Source organism: Equus caballus, chromosome 5 (assembly GCF_041296265.1).
Source record: "Equus caballus isolate H_3958 breed thoroughbred chromosome 5, TB-T2T, whole genome shotgun sequence".
Classification (NCBI taxonomy): domain Eukaryota; kingdom Metazoa; phylum Chordata; class Mammalia; order Perissodactyla; family Equidae; genus Equus; species Equus caballus.
In genome coordinates, this window is record NC_091688.1 from 19,142,782 (window position 1) to 19,161,135 (window position 18,354).

Consider the following 18,354-nt stretch of genomic DNA (forward strand, 5'->3'; position numbering starts at 1 on the left):
TCTTGAACATATTTGCCAGCTTCTTTGAGGCCTACTCACTAAGACAAAAACTATCATATTTCACCATCTACCAGATCACCACCACGCGAAAGAACCCAAGAGCCCACACTGACAAGAAAGTAAAGAAATATCACAAGCCATTTAAAAGAAAAGAATAACTGGGAGGAGGGACACCAAACCTAAAGATTAAATGATGGCTTACATAAAAAATATGAAAGAGACCTTTATAATTAAAATGAGACCGTTCTTTTTTGATAGGAAGTCAACTTGATTTACTACACATTCTTATATATACAGTCACGTGTTGCTTAACGATGCGGATATGTTCTGAGAAATGCGTTGTCAGGTGATTTCATCACTGTGCAAACATCACAGATGAACTTACACAAACCTAGATGGTCTAGCCTCCTACACACTTAAGCTATATGGTATAGCCTATTGCTCCTAGGCTACAAACCTGTAAAGTACATTACTGTACTGAATACTGTAGGCAACTGTAACACAATGGTACATATTTGTGTATCTATACATATCTAAATATAGAAAAAGTACAGCAAAAATACAGGGTAAAATATAAAAAATGGTACCCCTGTATAGGGCGCTTACCATGAATGGAGCTTGCAGGACAGGAAGCTGCTCTGGGGGAGTCAGTGAGTGAGTGGGGAGTGAATGTGAAGGTCTGGGACATTACTGTCCGCTACTGGAGACTTTATCAACACTGGACACTTAGGCTACAATAAACAAATTTTTTCTTTTTTCCAATAATAAATTAACTTTAGCTTACTGTAACCTTTTCACTATATAAACTTTTATTTTTTTTTACTTTTTGGCTCTTTTGTAATAACACTTAGCTTAAAACACACATTGTATAGTTGTACAAAAATATTTTCTTTCTTTACATCCTTATTCTATAAGCTTTTTTCTATGTAAAAAGTTTTTTTTTAAAACTTTGTTAAAAACTAAGACAGAGATACACGTTAGCTTAGGCCTACACAAAGTCAGGATCATCAATATCGCTGTCTTCCACCTCCACATGTTGTCCCACTGGAAGGTCGTCAGGGCCAATAACACACATGGAGCTGTCATCTCCTATACTAACAATGCCTTCTTCTGGAACACCTCCTGAAGGACCTGCCTGAGGCTCTTCTTGAAGAGGTGTCACTCCTTTCAGAAATATGTCCATGGTGGTTTGTTTCTTTTTTTCATCATAGATTTGCCTGTAAGCAGACAGTGCACCACAAACTTTCCTCTCTATTAATGAAAACCTTCCAATTTTGGGGTCCATATTTCCAAAATTTTAAGGAGCTTGTTAAGGTCTGTAAAGCTTCTGCTAAACCCTTCACTGTGAATTTTCTTGGGAGATTCTTCTTTTTCTTCTCCTGCAGCTTCCTTTTCTCATGCTTCTTCTTCAACTATGCGTTCCTGTTCCAGTTCCAACAACTCATTGGCCAATTCCTTAGAAAGCACCTCTAGGAGCTCCTCAATGTCATCCTCATCCACACCCATGTTGAAGTTGTTTGCCATCTCAACCACAGCTTTGCTGGTTTTTGCAACGCCCTCATCCTTGGAAAATCCTTTGAAGTCATTCACAAACATCTTTAAAAAATTTTTTTTATTATTATTTACTTATTTATTTTTGAGGAAGATTAGCCCTGAGCTAACTGCTGCCAATCCTCCTCTTTTTGCTGAGGAAGACTGGCCTTGAGCTAACATCCGTGCCTATCTTCCTCTACTTTTTTTTATATGTGGAATGCCTGCCACAGCATGGCTTTTGCCAAGCGGTGCCATGTCCGCACCTGGGATCCAAACCGGCGAACCTCGGGCCACCAAAGCAGAACGTGCGCGCTTAACCACTGTGCCACTGGCCGGCCCCATTCACAAACATCTTGAGTGTCTTTTTCCAGATGCCATTCACACATTCCTTGGTGACATCACCCCAAGACAAAGCAAAGCTCTTGACGCAGTCATAGATGTTGTAATCCTTCCAGAATGGCATCGGTGTCTTCCTCAGTTGCAGCAATAGCTTGGGCAAAGGTCCTCCTCAGGTAGCAGGCCTTAAAAGCTGCTATAACTCCTGGATCCAAGAGGTGGATCAAAGAGGTGCTGTTTGGAGGGAGCCACCACTGTGATATTGGGATGAAGATCACCAATAAAAGGAGGATTTCTGGGAACATTATCAGCAATGAGCACAATCTTGAAAGGTATATTATTCTCCAAACAGCACTTCTCCATTTCTCTGACATAGCAATTCAGGAGGGCATCTTGGAAGAGGAGCTGGGTCCTCCATGACTTCTTATTGCTCCTGTAGGACCCTGGCAGTGTGTGCTTTTGCTATGCTTGAAGGCCCTGAGTTCTCACTGTGCCAGATCACAAAGGGTTTCAATTTGTAGCTCGCAACATTGTACTGAAGCAAGACCATTATCCTGTCCTTAAAAAACTTGAAATCTGGCACTGACTTGGCGGCCTTATGGATAAAAGTCCTTTCAGGCATTCGTTTCCAGAACAGGGAAGTTTCATGTATATTGAACATTCCCTGTGGCAAGTAATTTTCCTCCACAATCAGCTTATCTAGAGTTTCAAAAAATTCTCCAGCTGCCTTCGCATTAACACTTTGACTCACCTCTCACTTTCATATTATGTAATGAATAGCAATTCTTGAATCATTTAAACCACCCAGAGCTAGAAGTAAATCTGACATTGTAGTCGGATCCAGCCTTTTTTTCCCCCAACATTGCAAACAAACTTTTTGTTTTGGATTGCGACAGTCATGGTGCTGAGAGGGTTATGCTTCTGTGTCTGATCTTCAATCCAGCGCATTAGAAGTGTCTCCATGTCTGATAGAGGATCTTCTTGAATTTTTGTTAGTCTTGTTGCCTTCAATGAAGCAGATCCTTTAACAGCTTTTGTCACTTTGTTCTTCAAGATGGTAGTTATGGTGGAAGGGGACAAGCCTGACTAGCAAGCAATAACCATCATAGATTTTCCACCTCTGTAGTCCTTAATTGCTTTTAATTTTGTTTCCAGGCCAATCACTTGAAGTGGCCTCTTACTGGCAACATTAGCAGTGGATTTTGTATGCTTGGAAGCCATGATGAACAAAACAACACGAGGTTAAATCAAGCACAAGACAAAATAATGTAATCAAGAGATGTGGTAAACACAAGATGTACGAGGCTGCTGCTGGTGTAACACAGAATACTGTTTTACAGTGAACATTTTTTATAAGTAGAAAGAGTACACTAAAATAACAATAAGAGTACAGTATAGTAAGTGCATAAATCAGCAACATGGTAGTTTATTATCATTATCAAGTATTAAGTACTATAAATAATTGTATGTGCTATACTATTATATGACTGGCAGCACAGTAGGTTGTTTACAGCAGCATCACCACAAACACATAAGTAATGTGTCTCGCTATGACGTCATGATGGCTAAGACGTCTACGACGTCACTAGGTGATAGGAATTTTTCAGCTCCATTATAATCTTATGGACCACCATTGTATATGCAGTCCATTGTTGACTGAAACTTCGTTATGCAGCGCATGACTGTAATTAAACATAAAAGACAAGATGGCTTCTGAATTAGTCTCTAATTCTCTTTCCTCTAAGTAACTAGTGATGACCTCTTACCAGTACCACTAAGAAAATAGTTCTGGCTTCTTTTCTGGGTATTTCACACTGGCTATTTCATCCAGTTTGGTTGAAACTCCAGATTCCCACATTTAACAACATCTATGCTCAAATAATCATATGCAAATATAAGTATACATATGTTTAAAATTGATATTTAGGGTTTATTTTGGGGGAGTTCTTTTTGTTTTATCCAAATGGAATATTACAGTCTTCCCTATATATTGCTATTTTCATCAGTAGTTTACCATGGAAATTCTTCCCAGTAAGCTGGTATAGATCTAACGTACTCTTTTCAATAGCTGCATAATATTTTGTGGTATGTATGTACCATAATTTATTCAACCATCCCTCTTTTATTTTAGTTTCAAGTTTTTGTCACTAAGTACATACTGCAATGAATATCCTTATAAATCTACCTTATCTATTGATTCCTTTATTCTCAGGAGAGGAATTGCCTGATGGATGGTATGTATGTGTATTTTAAATTTTAAAAGATGTTGCCAGATCTCGTTCCAAAAATGCTATAATATTTCACATAATTCACTATCTCAGAATCTAAAATAATTCACTATCTCTAGGAAATCTTTTAACTTGATAAGATCTCAGTTTTTGGTCCTTCAACTTTATTAATTTCTTTACATGAGTCCTCTTATTAAATTTACTCCCCCAAATTGTGTCATTTTTGTTGCTATTATAATTGGTATATTTTTCTAATTTCCATTTATCTAGAGTAGAGAAAGGCTATAATTTTGAATATTTATGTTATATCCCACCACCATTCTGAATACTCTTATTCACTCTAGTAGCTTTTTCAAGCCATCAACAGAAAAATAGATGTTATCTTTTATCTTCTCTTTTCCAATATTCATACCAATTATTTTATTTTCTCGTATCACCACATATTATACCTTCAAAAACGTGTAAAATGGTAGTTGTTCTAATATAAAAGGAAAAGTATAACTTATTAAAACATTGTTCACTAAGAACTATGGACCCCCAGGTCCAAGCAGAGTATCCAGTACAGAAGAGATGTTTAATAAATGTTTGCTGAACTAAACTACTTATGTCATTCATATCATTGCCTAGAATGCTATATGGTGGCTTATTAAACACATTAAAAGGGGGGCATTAAATTGCTCCTAATTTTAAAGTGAAAATATTTGATTATGTTACAGTAAAATTCCCAAACTGGTATCAAATCTTGAATTGCATTTATGTCACTTTTTAGCAAGCACAAAGGTACTAACCTTCAAATTCAACTGAGACTTTCCAGTGTAAATTTTGAAGGTGACGACGAAGCTTATGGTTATTACAAGCTCTGAATTTTTCCTTAGGGCACAGTGGACAAGCCTGTTTGTTTCCTGAAAAAAGAAAAAAAGAATCAATAAAGCACAGAATATACTACCTATTAATGCCTGGATTCAGCTACAAAAGAAGTAACAGGGCCCCTACCAGCATCACATACTTAGGATAATCCCTTTCTTAACATTAGGGAGGAGTCAGCCCTGTCTCAGGAGGCAGTTAACAGTAACTGTTTTAGCACATGGTCAGTGATTGTTCTTTTTCCTAAAAGTCTCCTCTCTGTGGCTTGCTGACGTCCTTGTTGCAACTGAGAACAGAGATGATGAGGAAGATAAACTACATGACACCCCTCCAGCCAAAATGCCTGCCAGAGAGAGCATCACTCTGTATTTTGTACTGGGGAAAGGCTAGCAGCCGCCACAGTCCTAGAGGGGCAGGAGCTGGGCAGAGAACACAAGCACCCGTTCTGCTATTCTCCTATTCTGACAGCAACAAAACAGTTAACAGGTGGAGTTAGAAAAATGGAAGAAGGAAGCAGAAGTAGATGAAATCCAATATAACTGCTATTCTGAGACTGGGGTCATGATTAGAACTACTGTCTCCTATCACTGAATTGGCAAGTTCTTCCTTCTTCATTAACATATTCTCAAAAAGATTATGGATCATCCAAATAGAAGTTTTATTTAATTAGAAATGTATCTCAAATAAAAACTGTCATAGTGTCCAAAATAATATCTCAATTTTAGGTTTAAAGCAATACAAATATATAGAAATAATCAGTAACTCTCTCAATAATTTTTAATCCAACAGATATCTTTCACACATAGCACACTGCAAGTATAGGCACAATTTATTTTTTTGTATAGTCTGCTTACTTCAAAAAACCATGAGGTGATCCTGAGGATAGAATCCAAACACTAAAGATGGCAAAGCAGAGAAGGGCTTGGGGCACTGACAACACTGTGGAACTCTTGTACCAGCCCTAAACTGCCTGCCTTGGGACTTCTTTTACATGAGAAAATATAAGACCCCATATTATTTAAAGCATTGTTTTTTGGGATTTGTTACTCATAGCCAAATGCAATTACTAACTTATAGAATACACAGCCCTTATATATCCATGAGATTGTAATTTCCTTCAGGAGTTGTGAAATAACTTCTTCTCACAGCACCTTTGCATATAGAAGGCTATCAATTTCCTGAATTAGAAAAATTTATTTTACTATTGCTCTAGTTTAATGGAAATAAGTCTATTCTTAGCAAACTTTTTATGAGTTAAAAGATGACAAACCACTAGAAATTAAGGAAAAAAGACTCAAAACATGGAGATACCTGTATCAAGATTATCTGAGTTCAATGAAGTGGCAGAATCAAAATCCCCTTCAGTCACAAAAGCTAGCTTCTCTAGATCCGCAAATTGCCTTTGAATTGAGATATGTCTCTCTGAAAGGAAATTGTGAGAGTTAGAAGATCATGCTTTAGCAATCTGTATTCTAGATCCACTTTTATCAGATCATGTCATAAAATTTAAAACTTTTATTTCCTATAGCATAGTGCCCTAGTACCTAGAGGGGGAATACCGCTGCAACTCAGTTTATAAAATGACAAGTGTGTGCTTCAGAATGCAGAGTTGGGGAAAAACTCAATTGGGTAACTTCACAGCTTTAAAATCGTATATAATTATTCGATATAATTCTACAAATGTTTCTACTCTGTACAAAACACTAAAGTAAGAAACATAACATGTTTCCTGTCTTCAAAGATCTTTCAATCAGGTAGGAGAGATTAACATGTTAACTACTAAAACAAGGCATGACGAAACGAACACCAAGGGTAAATGTAATATGATGCAGACACACAGAGGAAAAAGTAAGTAATTCCGACAAGAGCCTTGAGAATGTCTTCACTGAAGAAGCGGCTTTGACTGAGACTTAAGGTGTGAATAGAATTTCAATATGTAGACATTTGATGACTAGCCTTATAAACTGAAATAACCTCATGAACAAAGTCATGTGGTGTAAAAAAATAACAACCACTTCTATCCCACACCTGGCTGGAATGTAGTATGTTTCAGCGATGGAGTTGGTATAAAAATATGTACAGAGCATGGAAAGCATAAATTCTATGCAAGGTAGTTTGGACTTTATTTTTCAGACAGTGGCTAAGTCTTTGCAGGTTTTTGAGGAAGTGAATGATATTATTTGAATGTGGTTCAGAAGGGTATCTCTGGCTATAGTACCAGGGATCAACAATTGAGATGAGAAATTAGTAATAAAAAGGTATAGGACAATAGAAGGTAAAAAAGAAGCAAAGAACTTAGCATGTTAGAAGGGTGAAGAGTAAAATCAAAAATGACTCTAAGATTTTGAGTTTATATGGTTGAGAATAATGGTACCATGAACCAGTGAAGGAAGAGAAAAATACTCTTGGCAGAAAGGAGAAAAGGGAATTTGTTTTTGACATAATGTTTGATGTATACTGGTATTCATGTACTAAAGTTCAGTAGGCAGCTGACCTGTTTTTGGACCTCAGGAGGAATTCTGCTTAGATATAAATCACAAATACACGTTAGAAGAAACTGAGCATCAATAAGAAAGCCTAACGAAAAAATCTTGTGAAAAAGAGAAGAAATAAGTCAAAACCCAATGCATTTTCAGGTTTCTCAAACACTACACATTCTTCAAATTAGACACTTGTAAAATTTTGGAATATATCAGTAAATCTTTCCAAAATAGAGTCAATATATTCTTGATTAGGGGTGTGGGGGAATGCGTTCCCCAATGCTGCTGAACCCACTACTACTGATTAATATAAATGGACAAAATTTGGAAGTGAGGTATGGAGCGATGTAGGTATCTGTAAGAGACATTGAGAAAAAGAATCAGGAAGGAAGATTCAAAAATAAAGGTAAGGAGAATCAAGATAATGCAGAAGCCAAAAGAGACGATAAAAGAGAAATGCTCAACACTAAGTATCACAGATAGCTGTAGAGATGAAGAAGACTACAATATTTAGTATTTAGCAGGTCTCTGGTGATCTTTAAGAAAGAAGGTTCCGTTTGGGAGTACAAATGGAATTGGAAGGAGAAACCAATTACAGAAAATCAGCGTAGATTATTTTTTTCAAGAAGTCTGGCAGTATAAAAAAGGAGACGGATTGGGGGTGCCGTCCTAACAGCCTAGTGGTTCAGTTCACGAACTCCACTTTGGCAGCCTGGGGTTCACAAGATTGGATCCCAGGTGTGGACCTAGCACCACTCATCAAGCCACGCTGTGTTGCATCCCACATAAAATAGAGGAAGACGCACAGATGTTAGCTCAGTGACAACTTTCCTCAAGCAAAAAGAGGAAGATTGGCAACAAATGTTAGCTCAGGGCCAATCTTCCCCTCTCTCACACACACAGACACACAAAAGGAGATGATGGGATTGTAACTTGCTTTTTCGTTTTTTTTAAGAACAGAGAGACCTGAATACATATACCCCAAAGGAAAGGAACATTTACAAAGTGGGAGCCTGAATCTATAAGAATAACTGATAGGAAAAGATCCCCAGTGAGACAGATGATGGGATAAACCATAGGGCTCTCTCAAATTCATTATACAATTAGGTTATATAATTTGGAAACTTAAGTCTTTTAAATTCTATTCTTGACACTGATACCTGCCTGCCTATTCCTCTCCAAGCTTCACTCCCAGTTCCTTTGTTTATCTTCTGTGTAACTTGCGTCCCCCACAAATAAGCACTAAGGCTGGGGTTACGCCTTATTCATCTCTGTAATGGCTAAATGCCTAGTGCAGGAACTTGCACACAGCAGGCACGAGGGTTTGTTAAATAATTTTTAAAAATCGTTAGTCTTTTTGGATGCAGTAGCACACTGAGTCAATAATTGTGGAACTCAGTTCAGCACTATCAGATATTCCTGCTCAAATTTATTAAAAGACAAATTTTTACCTTTTTTTAAATGAGAAAAACAAAGAGCAACAAACGTTATGGTTAACTTCTTATACTAGGTATTGTTCAAATGATTTATAATGAGATATAGTTTCTATAAACAGGCAAAATTTTTCCCCATTTGACTAAAAATTTTAAATTGCTAGTTCAGACAGTAAGATTCAGGCAATGAATCCGTGTGTACAAACCAAGCTATTTAATTTGTAATCATAAAGCCTTTTGGCTTCCACAGTTCAAGCATCTATGTACGTGAAACAAGATGTATAGTACCAATAAAGATGTGCTTATTGAAATCATTCTAACTACTAAGTAGTACAAAGTAAGAAAAAGGGGCCTGGTAAGTTAAGAGAAAACCTGAAAATCCTGTGGCCCACTATAGAAGAAAACTCTCAAAGCTCTGTCTAGGGCCAACCCCGGTGGTCGAGGGGTTAAGCTCAGTGCATTCCACTTCAGCGGCCCCGGTTCAGTTCCTGGGTGCAAACCTACACAGCTCTGCTAGCGACCATGCTGCACTGGTGGCCCACATACCAAAAAATAGAGGAAGATTGGCAAGGATGTTTGCTCAGGGTGAATCTTCCTCAGCAAAAAAAAAAAAAAAGAAAAGAAAAGAAAAAAGATCTATCTAAAGATTCATGATATGCCTATATACATCTCTGAAATCACTTTCTGGTTCAAGATAGTAGATACCACACAATCTGTACTTAATCACTCAACCTTTCTGTAACACACTAATAATTCAGAAGTCAACAGGCAAACCTCTTGTCAAATCAGATGAGTACAAGATGCTAGGAGGTTCTTTCACTTCTTCTGTTACTTTTTCCTCAATTTTCAATTCTATTTCAGATATGCCATCTTCCTCTTGCCTACTTAAGACTGATTTCAAAGGACTAACCAGACCACCTAAAAGTAATTTTTTAAATGTGATTAGTATATATTTCTAATGCATTTCAGATTCCTCAACCATTATATATTTGTCCCAGTAACGCATTTTCAGGTTTCTCAAACAGTGCACATTCCTCAAATTAGATACTTGTAAATTTTGGAGTATACGAATAAATCTTCCCAAACTATGTTTAACATATTTTTGATGGTGGGGAGGTGAAGAAAGCATGTCTTCTCTAAAGCTGCTGAACCACTTCTGATTAGTATTAACATGCCCTCCAGGGGTGACTAGGAACCTCCTCAGGAGAGCATACCTCCTTATCCCCCACTGTAGTTGTGGGGGAAGAAACAACTGGCCTTATTTTGCACCTGCCAGCTCTGATCTTACAGGATGAGGAGGGGCCTACCTGAGGCAAGCTGACTTCATCTTTTCTGTGATCAGCCCTACTTTTATAGCTACTACGACAATTTCTATGTTGTTTTAAAATTCCAGAATAATTCTATTAGTCTATAACTATTCAAATGTTTTATAAACATTAAACTCACACTGGCCTAGAAGTAGGAAAGACCGTGAATTAGGATATATCGTTATAAGTCAGAAAGAGTATAAGGGTCAATTTATGGACCATAAAATCATTTAAAAAAAATTTCTTAGATCTTACAGCTTAAACTGTTCAGAAGATTCTTAAGAAAGTGTTACTCATCGATCTTTTAAATTCTTTTACGGTCCAATAGATCACCACTTAGAAAACATGCAAGCACATTTGGAAGCACAATAATATGGGCTATTAATTTTCAGTTGACTTCTGATGGAATGCAGTACAAAACTCAATTGGTACTTATGGCTGAGGGAAGACATCCATAAATTTAGTCGACTCTTTCTTAAACTGCCCATCGGCCTCAAATCCTTTTTGGAAGCAAGTTGCTAAAGAAAATGAAATCATGAGAAAAACCCCTCTCTGTGTATGTCGAGCCGTAAAAGCTAGTTAACAGCAACAGTTTCTAAACCTTGGCAGCTAAGATCTACCACAGTGAACTATGTCGCATTTTAAAGGGCTTCGTGAACCGTGGCAGACGGGACTGAAAGGGAAACTACCAAATTAGGCCTAACTTTCTCTTTGTACGAGAAAAAGACCCCCTTTAACGAAGCAGCCCTAGACCTCATTATCTCCTTCCTCCTGCAGCACAGATCCTTCACCGAGATGTCCTCCAGGTTTGCGGAGAGGCCCTCTCCCATTCTGTGCCCGTTTTACCCGCTACACGGGTCCCTCCTTCCTCCTCCCGTTTCCTTCGACCTGCCTCTCCCCATAAAAACCGTCCCAGTGAAGGGCCTCCCCTACTCCCCAGCAAGGCGCACTTGCTCGCTTCTGCGGCAGAAAGATCTGGGCCTCCTGCACTTACTGCTTTCAGCCTCGTCAGGGGCAGAGGCTAGGGACGGGGACAGGGCCGGAGCCTGGGCCAGGGCAGGGGCTGGGGCTGGAGCCGAGGCCGGAGTCGGAGCCGAGTCCGGGGCCGGGGCCGGGGCTGAGGCCGGAGCCGAATCCGGGGCCGGAGCTGGGATCCGAGCCGAGTCCGGGGCCGGGGTCGGGACCTGGACCTGGGCCACCTCCACCTCCTCCTTCTCCTGGGGTAGCAGCTCCTCCTCCGCCATATTCTCCATAGTTACCGCCTCCGTGCCAGGCCCGCCCGGGGACCAGGAGGGGCTCACGGCGGGGTGAGAGAACTGGCGTGAATGCCCAGAGGGCTGGATCCAAGGAGTAGGAAAGCAAATGGGGAGGGCGGGATGCGTGCAACAGACAAAAGATGAAGAACCAGGGACCAAATCCTGTCAGCAGAAAAACGAAAAGCCAGAGGCAGCGGTTCGCGGTCCCGGCCGCTTCCCTTTCCCCCAGGCGTTACGACGCCACCACAGCCTGCGCAGAAGCGTATCGGGGACGGCGTCCAATGAGGTAAAAGACTTCCATTTCCGCGGTGCGTCTCTGTTCTAGCCGTCAACCTCCGAACCGAAACAAGACTACAATACCCAGCGTGCACCGCGCCGCCTGGAGTGCAGCCGGCGTTCCAAGCCCTTGGAGGAAGTAAACGCAAAGCTTAACAAACGCTCCCGAACGTTGGAGTGGGCAGCCGGATCCGTGCACAGAACTACATTTCCCAGCGGGCGTCGGGGTCGGGAGAGTCCCTTTCCCTAGGCCCGGGCCTCCGGAGTCGCCACCGCAGCCGGCGCAGTAAGGTAAGGGACTCGGGGTTCGTTGACGTTTTGCCAGGCAGGCTCCCCACCTCACTCCGGTCCCCAGCCGGCGGCCGGCCGGCCGGAGCTTTCCGGGAGCTCCTCGGGCGTGGGCGGGGCGACTGTGTGGGCGGATCCGGATTAAGCCAGCTCCGTGAAGGGTGTGTTTCTGGCCCGGCCCTGCCTCCATGGCCCTCCCTCGCCCGTCGTCAGGGGGCCCGTGGGCCACGGCGGTTCGGGAGCCACCCATTAGCTTGCCTGCCAGTCTGTTGACCGGGAGTTGAGGTGTGCCCTTTATTTCCCACCCTCATCCACATCGTGACCTGAACGTTCTTTTTTCCTTTGTTTTTATTTTTGCTTTAAGCTACGTATTCCCAGGATCAGCGCTGCGCTGTGGTCGTAAGCGTCCTGTGGATAGGGATTATTATTGTGTGTGTGTGTGTGTGTGTGTGTGTGTGCGCGCGCGCGCGCGCGCCCTAGGCTTGTCTTTAGGCTTTTAGTAACCCGAGCTCTGAGTGTGTGGAGCTTCGGAGCGCTTGGTTGATGCGATTCGGATGCCCTAGGCGGACGCCCGTGTCCCCTGGCCGCTGTGTTTCCCTTGCCTTGCTCCCTGGGCCTGCTCGAGCTCAAGCCTCGCCAGTTCTAGCCCACTGGGGCAGACAGAGGGAAACTTGAGTTTTCTGGCTGCTCTGCCTGGGACTGGTCTGCAGCTTATAGGGAGCAGGGAAGGAGAGGGAAGCCCCTTTTAGTTTCAGGGTGAAAAATCACACTTCCAGTTCGGTTTTCCCAATTAATAAAGCTGATGCTTAATGCTTATCTCATTGGTCTGTTTATTTCGCACTTGTTTGAGAACCCGCGGGAGAGCGGGTGTGATTCTTGGGCGCTTTGAAACTCTAGCAGGAATTTAGTCCTTCACGCGCTCCTCAGAAGTTAGGAAGTATGTCTGGAGGGTTTTTTCCCCTCCTCCCCACTTTAATATAAACATAGTTTATAGAACCTGGAAGCTCTTGTGAGTTATAGTTCTAAAGCCTTCTTAGTGCCCCCACCCCCAACTTTTACTAGCATTCCTGAATCTGTAGCTGCCTCAGTGGTTAAGAGTCAGTTAAAAATGGGAGGGCCAGCCCCAGTGGTATATAGTGGCTAAGTTCCCATGCTCCCCGCTTTGGTGACCTGGTTCTGTTCCTGGGTATGGACCTACATCATGTCAGTGGCCATGCTGTGGTGGTGGCTCACATACAAAAAGGAAAAAAAAAAAAAGATTGACAGCAGATGTTAGCTTAGGGCAAATCTTCCTCAGCAAAAAAAAAAAAAAAAAAAGGATAACATAATTTATAGAAATGAGTGGTGGCTATATTTACTGAAGAATCATTGATTTTTCTTTTTTTTCCAAAAGACTAGACGGTTAATTGAAAGCTTGATTCAGTATGTCAATCTCATCATTTAATACCAGCTGGAAACTAGAAGATGAAAAGAGTTAGATTTTAGTGTATGCATTCTATGGGAGTTTTAGTAAGAATTTCTAAGCATGGCTGCTGCTCTTGAAGGGTCTAAAGAAGGAATCTTCAAAGTTTGAAGAATCTTAAGTGAGTGTATTACTCATCTATTGCAAGTTATCCTAAAACTGAATTAAAACAGTTATTAAACTAATTAATTAAAACAGCAATTAACGTTTATTACCCAGAGTTTCTATGGGTCAGGAATTCAGAAACAGCTTTCTGGGTATCTAGCTCCGATTGTCTCATGAGGTTGCAGAGAAGATACCTGCCAGGGATGCTGCCATGTGAAGGCCTGATTAGGGCTGCAGGGTCGGTTTCAAAGGTGACTTACTCATGTGCCTGACAATTCTTTCTTGGCAAGAGGCCTCAGTTCTTCCCTGGGGGCCTCTCCATGGCCTACTTGAATGTCCGGTGACATGGTGGCTGTCTTTCTCTAGAGTGAACAGTTCAAGACAGAGAAAGGCAGAAGCCACAGTGTCTTATGGTACCTCGCCACATACACCAGATAGCAGTATCCTATTGGTTACACAGGTCAGCCCTGTTTATTGTGAGAGGGGATTACGTAAGAGTGTAATTGCCAGGCAGCTGACATCACTGGGAGCAATTCTGGAGCCTGGCCAGCACAGGAAGTCTCCTTGCATTTAGTTTATATTTTGGTTTTCATAAAATCAATATGAATTTCACACTAACATATGCTACAGGAGATCACAGCAACATTCTTGCTAGGCTTTAAGCCTAGGAAAAATAAATTCCAAATGGGTGGCTGGGGGGATATGTAATCTGCTGACTCTCATAATTATTATACCAGATTGTTTGTGCTTTGGAATCCAAGGCCGGAGGGGAGTATGTTATCGAGCATGAAGGCAAGGGGCTTGGGAACGCCGGGCCCTTGCAGCAACGGAATGCCGCCGGCATACCTTGCTAATTGTTCTTAAGATACTCCCCAAGGGAATGAACTGGGATAGGGCTGGTGTGCTTCGAAGGGACGAAGGATAGGACCTTTGGGCTTTGGCTTGAGTGTCCCTGCAGGCATGAGTTCCTGGTATTGTACATGCTTGTGATTCTTTACCCACAAATAAATACATGGCGATCAGAGGGACCTCACCTCAGTCATTGAGGCTGATGGTCCCCTGTCCCATTGAATATATAGATTGTGTTCTGTCTATTAATTCCGTCCACTCCTTCGGCTCACTGCCTAGCCGGTCTCGGCAGCAGGTGGCACCCAATGTGGGGCATGAAGGAAACATCGCCAAGAGCAAAAGTGGAACTTCAGCGGTGCGGGACCCGGAAGCAGTGTGGATAGAGGCCTCTGAAGATCTCCCGTTGGGGTAAGTGTTTCCAGGGATTTTAACAGAGTAAATGGGTAATTTTGAAAGTACAGAACAGTATTGTAATACCAAAACTTGTTAATGGAATTCTAAATGTAAGTTCTAATTAAAAGTATAAGAGTTAGTAAGATAAAGTTTTGTAAAAATTGATATACTTTAACGGGCCAATTTCAGTTCACCCGAACTGATGTATGCAACTGGAAAAGCCAGCTGCAACAACATGGAGCCTGTTTTAATCTTTTGAGGCTTCTAAATAAAATTAGAAATACTTTACTGCCTCTTTAAGAGAAAATCATTAAATAATTAAACATGCCAGTGGCCGAACCCAAATCTGCTGCTTTTGTCTACTCTCTTGCTGAGCTTCCCAGCAAGCTGAGCTGAGCTTCAACTCCCCCAAAATTCCTGATCTAAAATCGAACAAGTAAAAATAAGTAAACTTTTGAGATAATTTAGAGTTGTAATTGCCATTCTGAAAACCTGTTTCAGAAGAGGATTCGAAATCTCCCATAATGGAATGCAGTCTTTAATGAATATGCAAAAACTTCTAAGAGACAAAGTTATTTAACATGATGTAAAGTGATCTTTGATGAATGAAAGCCTGTTTAAGTTTGCTGGTTTCATTTAAAATAAACATGTCCTCAAAGTCATCAGCATTGGCTATGATGCACATGTACAGCCTGGGTTTACTGGTCAAATGAGCTCATGTCATCTCTGTTGCAAAATTTATCCGCAAAACTAATAACTCAGTATAATAGCTAATTTTGTTTAATGTCTCGTGGAGTTTTTGTAGATGATCTAAATATAATTATTAAGAACAGGTAAACTAAACAAATGTGAAAAAAATAAAAGTTTTTGGAAAAACTTTTTGACAATAATTATATGTATAGTAATTATATTATGATATATGTACTTAAAACAACTGAGGATGATAGTTAACTGCTGTAATGTCACATGAAGTTTTTAAAAGAAATTGTTAAAACTGGATAAGAGTTTTAAGTACAATAATTATGTTTTATAGTCTGCATACTTAAGAAAACAGCTTCCAAAATCTTTTTGGAAACTTAAACTTTATAGCTTTACTAAGTTAAGTTAAATAATAACAGTTTATTGGGTATCTAGGTCATTTCTATGTAAGATAAAATATTAAAGGTTAACTACTAAGCATATATTTGTTGGCTTTTAGTTTCTTATATCAAAGAGACTGAGAAGTGCTTAGATTTATTGATAAACATGTTTTATGTATGCTGAGGAATTTTCTATGAGAAAACATATATTTCTAAAAGGTCTGTATACAAGGAAAATAAAATATATGTTTTCAATAAAAAAGAAATATAAAGAATGGAAATATTTTTGTTTCTTGAGTTGAAAAAGATAAATTTGTCCTAAAGTGCTGGGACAAATTCTAAATGTAAACAAAATAACCAAAGCTTTGTAAAAATAAAGCCCTAAAGAGTTTTATGTATGGTCAAGTTGGCTAAGATTAAAATAAATCCAATTAAGTAAATAAATTTATATGTCAAAAGTAAACTGGTACAAAATTAAAACTTGGTTTCCTCTTTCTTAAAAGATAATTTTCCTAAACTTTTAATCTGCTCTTAATAAAAAGATTATAAAGAGGCTTTTTTTTGACTATTTTAACTGTTTCCCCTTGACTGTTTCTGTTGTCACTTTGAATAGATACCTGAACATGGTTTCGCAGTAAACTTTGTTTCCCATCTGAACAAATGTTTTAAAGCTTTTAATATTTTTGACAAGCTTCCCCCCACACACAAATATTCAAGTCCTGAATAAAAGCTTTCTTTTGACTTGGAAGAGGAGGGAAGGTTTCTCTGGGGATTTTCAGAGGGCCCCTGGGACTTCTCAGAGAAATTTGCTCTCTTTCTATAAGAAAAATGCTAAACTAATAAGGCTTATTTTGTATGTTAAATTACATGAGAAGCATTGTCAAATAAATAATGATAAACTTTCTTAAATGGTATTATGTAAATGAGTGTTATTGATATAAGGATTTTAAAAATTATCTGATCTGATTGTCAGCCATAATTCTGGTTATCTCAAAATAATTCTGGTTAGTATCTCAAAATGTTATATATCACAGACATGGTCAAATGTCTTTGTCAGTTACCATTTTTGAATGTTTTGTTATTTGCAGAGAGTTGCTGTTTTACTTTAATGTTTTTGCAAATATGTTTCATCTCCTGAGAAATTCATGGAAAGGACTCTGACACTCTGGAATATAGGTTTCCAATAAACTTTGAGATTATAAAATTAAACTGGGGATAAAATTCTGTCCCTGTATATGTTAATGATTCATCCCGGGTCTTGGGGCCCGAGGATGTCCATCTACCTATATTTGGAAAGGAAGAAGCTACCCCATATGACATAACTAATTTTGGTTTTGACCCTTGGCCTGTTTGTATAGGAAGGGGAATAGGCTGTTTAAATTTCACTACCCAGGCTTGGCTATCTACTTACATACTCAATAGAAATCATAGCCAAGCACAATTACATATGTTACCAGGCTACAGTTGTCACTATTCCGTTGCCCCCCAAAACAATCTTACAGCTCCAAATCGTCCATTATGTGCTAGCCGAAGATTATGGGTGGATAAAATTGATCGAATACATTGGGATGTTTGTCGCGGGACGGAGGGGGCAATTTTGATTAATGGTTCCTATGGAACAGTGTGTGACTGGTTCCCCAGGGGGTATGCAGTCTCAAATTGCTCCCATACAGACTCCGCCTGCAGTCCCTATAAAAAGTTAAGGTGGCAAATTTCAGGGTATAATCACACTACTATTACAACACATAGTGAATATCCCATTTTATGGCACGGGGAAGGATTTTGTCCTCCACAACCTCAATTTAGTAAGGGTAGACCACAGATTGACTTATGGAAACTAGCCTTCAGTCTAAGGCGATTCAGAATTTGGGATGGAAACTATGAGAACACAAAATTATCTTTCAACATGTCTGCCAGTTGGACTTTTTACATCAAAGCCTGTGTCGGAGATCCATATGTATTGGCCGTAGTTACGGTATCTATTAATAAAACAGCTAAAACTGTGGATTGTAAGGATTGCAAATTATACGCTTATCTCAATAGCTCCTTATACAATGATTCTCACTCATATATGCTATTGAGGCGACATTTGGGCGTTTGGCTTCCAGTAAATCAAAATAGGCCGTGGGAAGGATCTCCTGATACCCACGCCTTACTTCAACTAATTCAGAAAAATCTTAAAAAGATCAAAAAGATTCATAGGATTATTGATTGCTGCTATATTAGGCCTTATAGCAATAGCATCCACTGCTGCCATTGCTGGGGTGGCACTGCATCAAACAATTCAAACCACTACCTTTGTTCAACAGTGGCATAAAAATGCCTGTGAAGCATGGAACAGTCAGACAAGAATTGATCAGAGAGTCAATGAACAGCTAGTGGATCTGGAAAATGCTGTATTAATGTTGGGAGATGAAGTACATAACTTAAAAAAGCTAGTCAGACTGCAATGTGATTGGAATGTT

General features: G+C 39.9%; 2 protein-coding genes across 7 annotated transcripts in view; one reads left to right on the plus strand and one right to left on the minus strand.

The window, feature by feature from the left end:
* The window catches only part of TRMT1L (tRNA methyltransferase 1 like), a 38,098-nt gene extending 25,829 nt beyond the window's left edge, over nucleotides 1-12,269 (minus strand). The window contains exons 1-4 of one of the 5 annotated variants that reach the window (XM_023640706.2): nucleotides 11,176-11,795; nucleotides 9,649-9,792; nucleotides 6,273-6,383; nucleotides 4,886-4,999 (exon numbers count right to left, since the gene is read on the minus strand). In XM_023640706.2, coding sequence (XP_023496474.1) covers nucleotides 4,886-4,999; nucleotides 6,273-6,383; nucleotides 9,649-9,792; nucleotides 11,176-11,434 — 628 coding nt within the window. In that variant the 5' untranslated portion in view covers nucleotides 11,435-11,795. Of the gene's footprint in view, nucleotides 1-4,885; nucleotides 5,000-6,272; nucleotides 6,384-9,648; nucleotides 9,793-11,175; nucleotides 11,796-12,051 lie in introns of those variants that run through there. The other 4 variants (XM_023640708.2, XM_070267879.1, XM_001491152.5 and 1 more) reach the window with 4 other exon arrangements.
* SWT1 (SWT1 RNA endoribonuclease homolog) overlaps nucleotides 11,843-18,354 on the plus strand; it is a 101,546-nt gene continuing 95,034 nt past the window's right edge. Inside the window, exons 1-2 of one of the 2 annotated variants that reach the window (XM_070267875.1) lie at nucleotides 11,864-12,004; nucleotides 14,697-14,825. The gene's annotated coding sequence lies outside the window, so the exon portion shown is untranslated. Of the gene's footprint in view, nucleotides 12,005-14,696; nucleotides 14,826-18,354 lie in introns of both variants that reach the window. The other variant, XM_070267876.1, reaches the window with a different exon arrangement.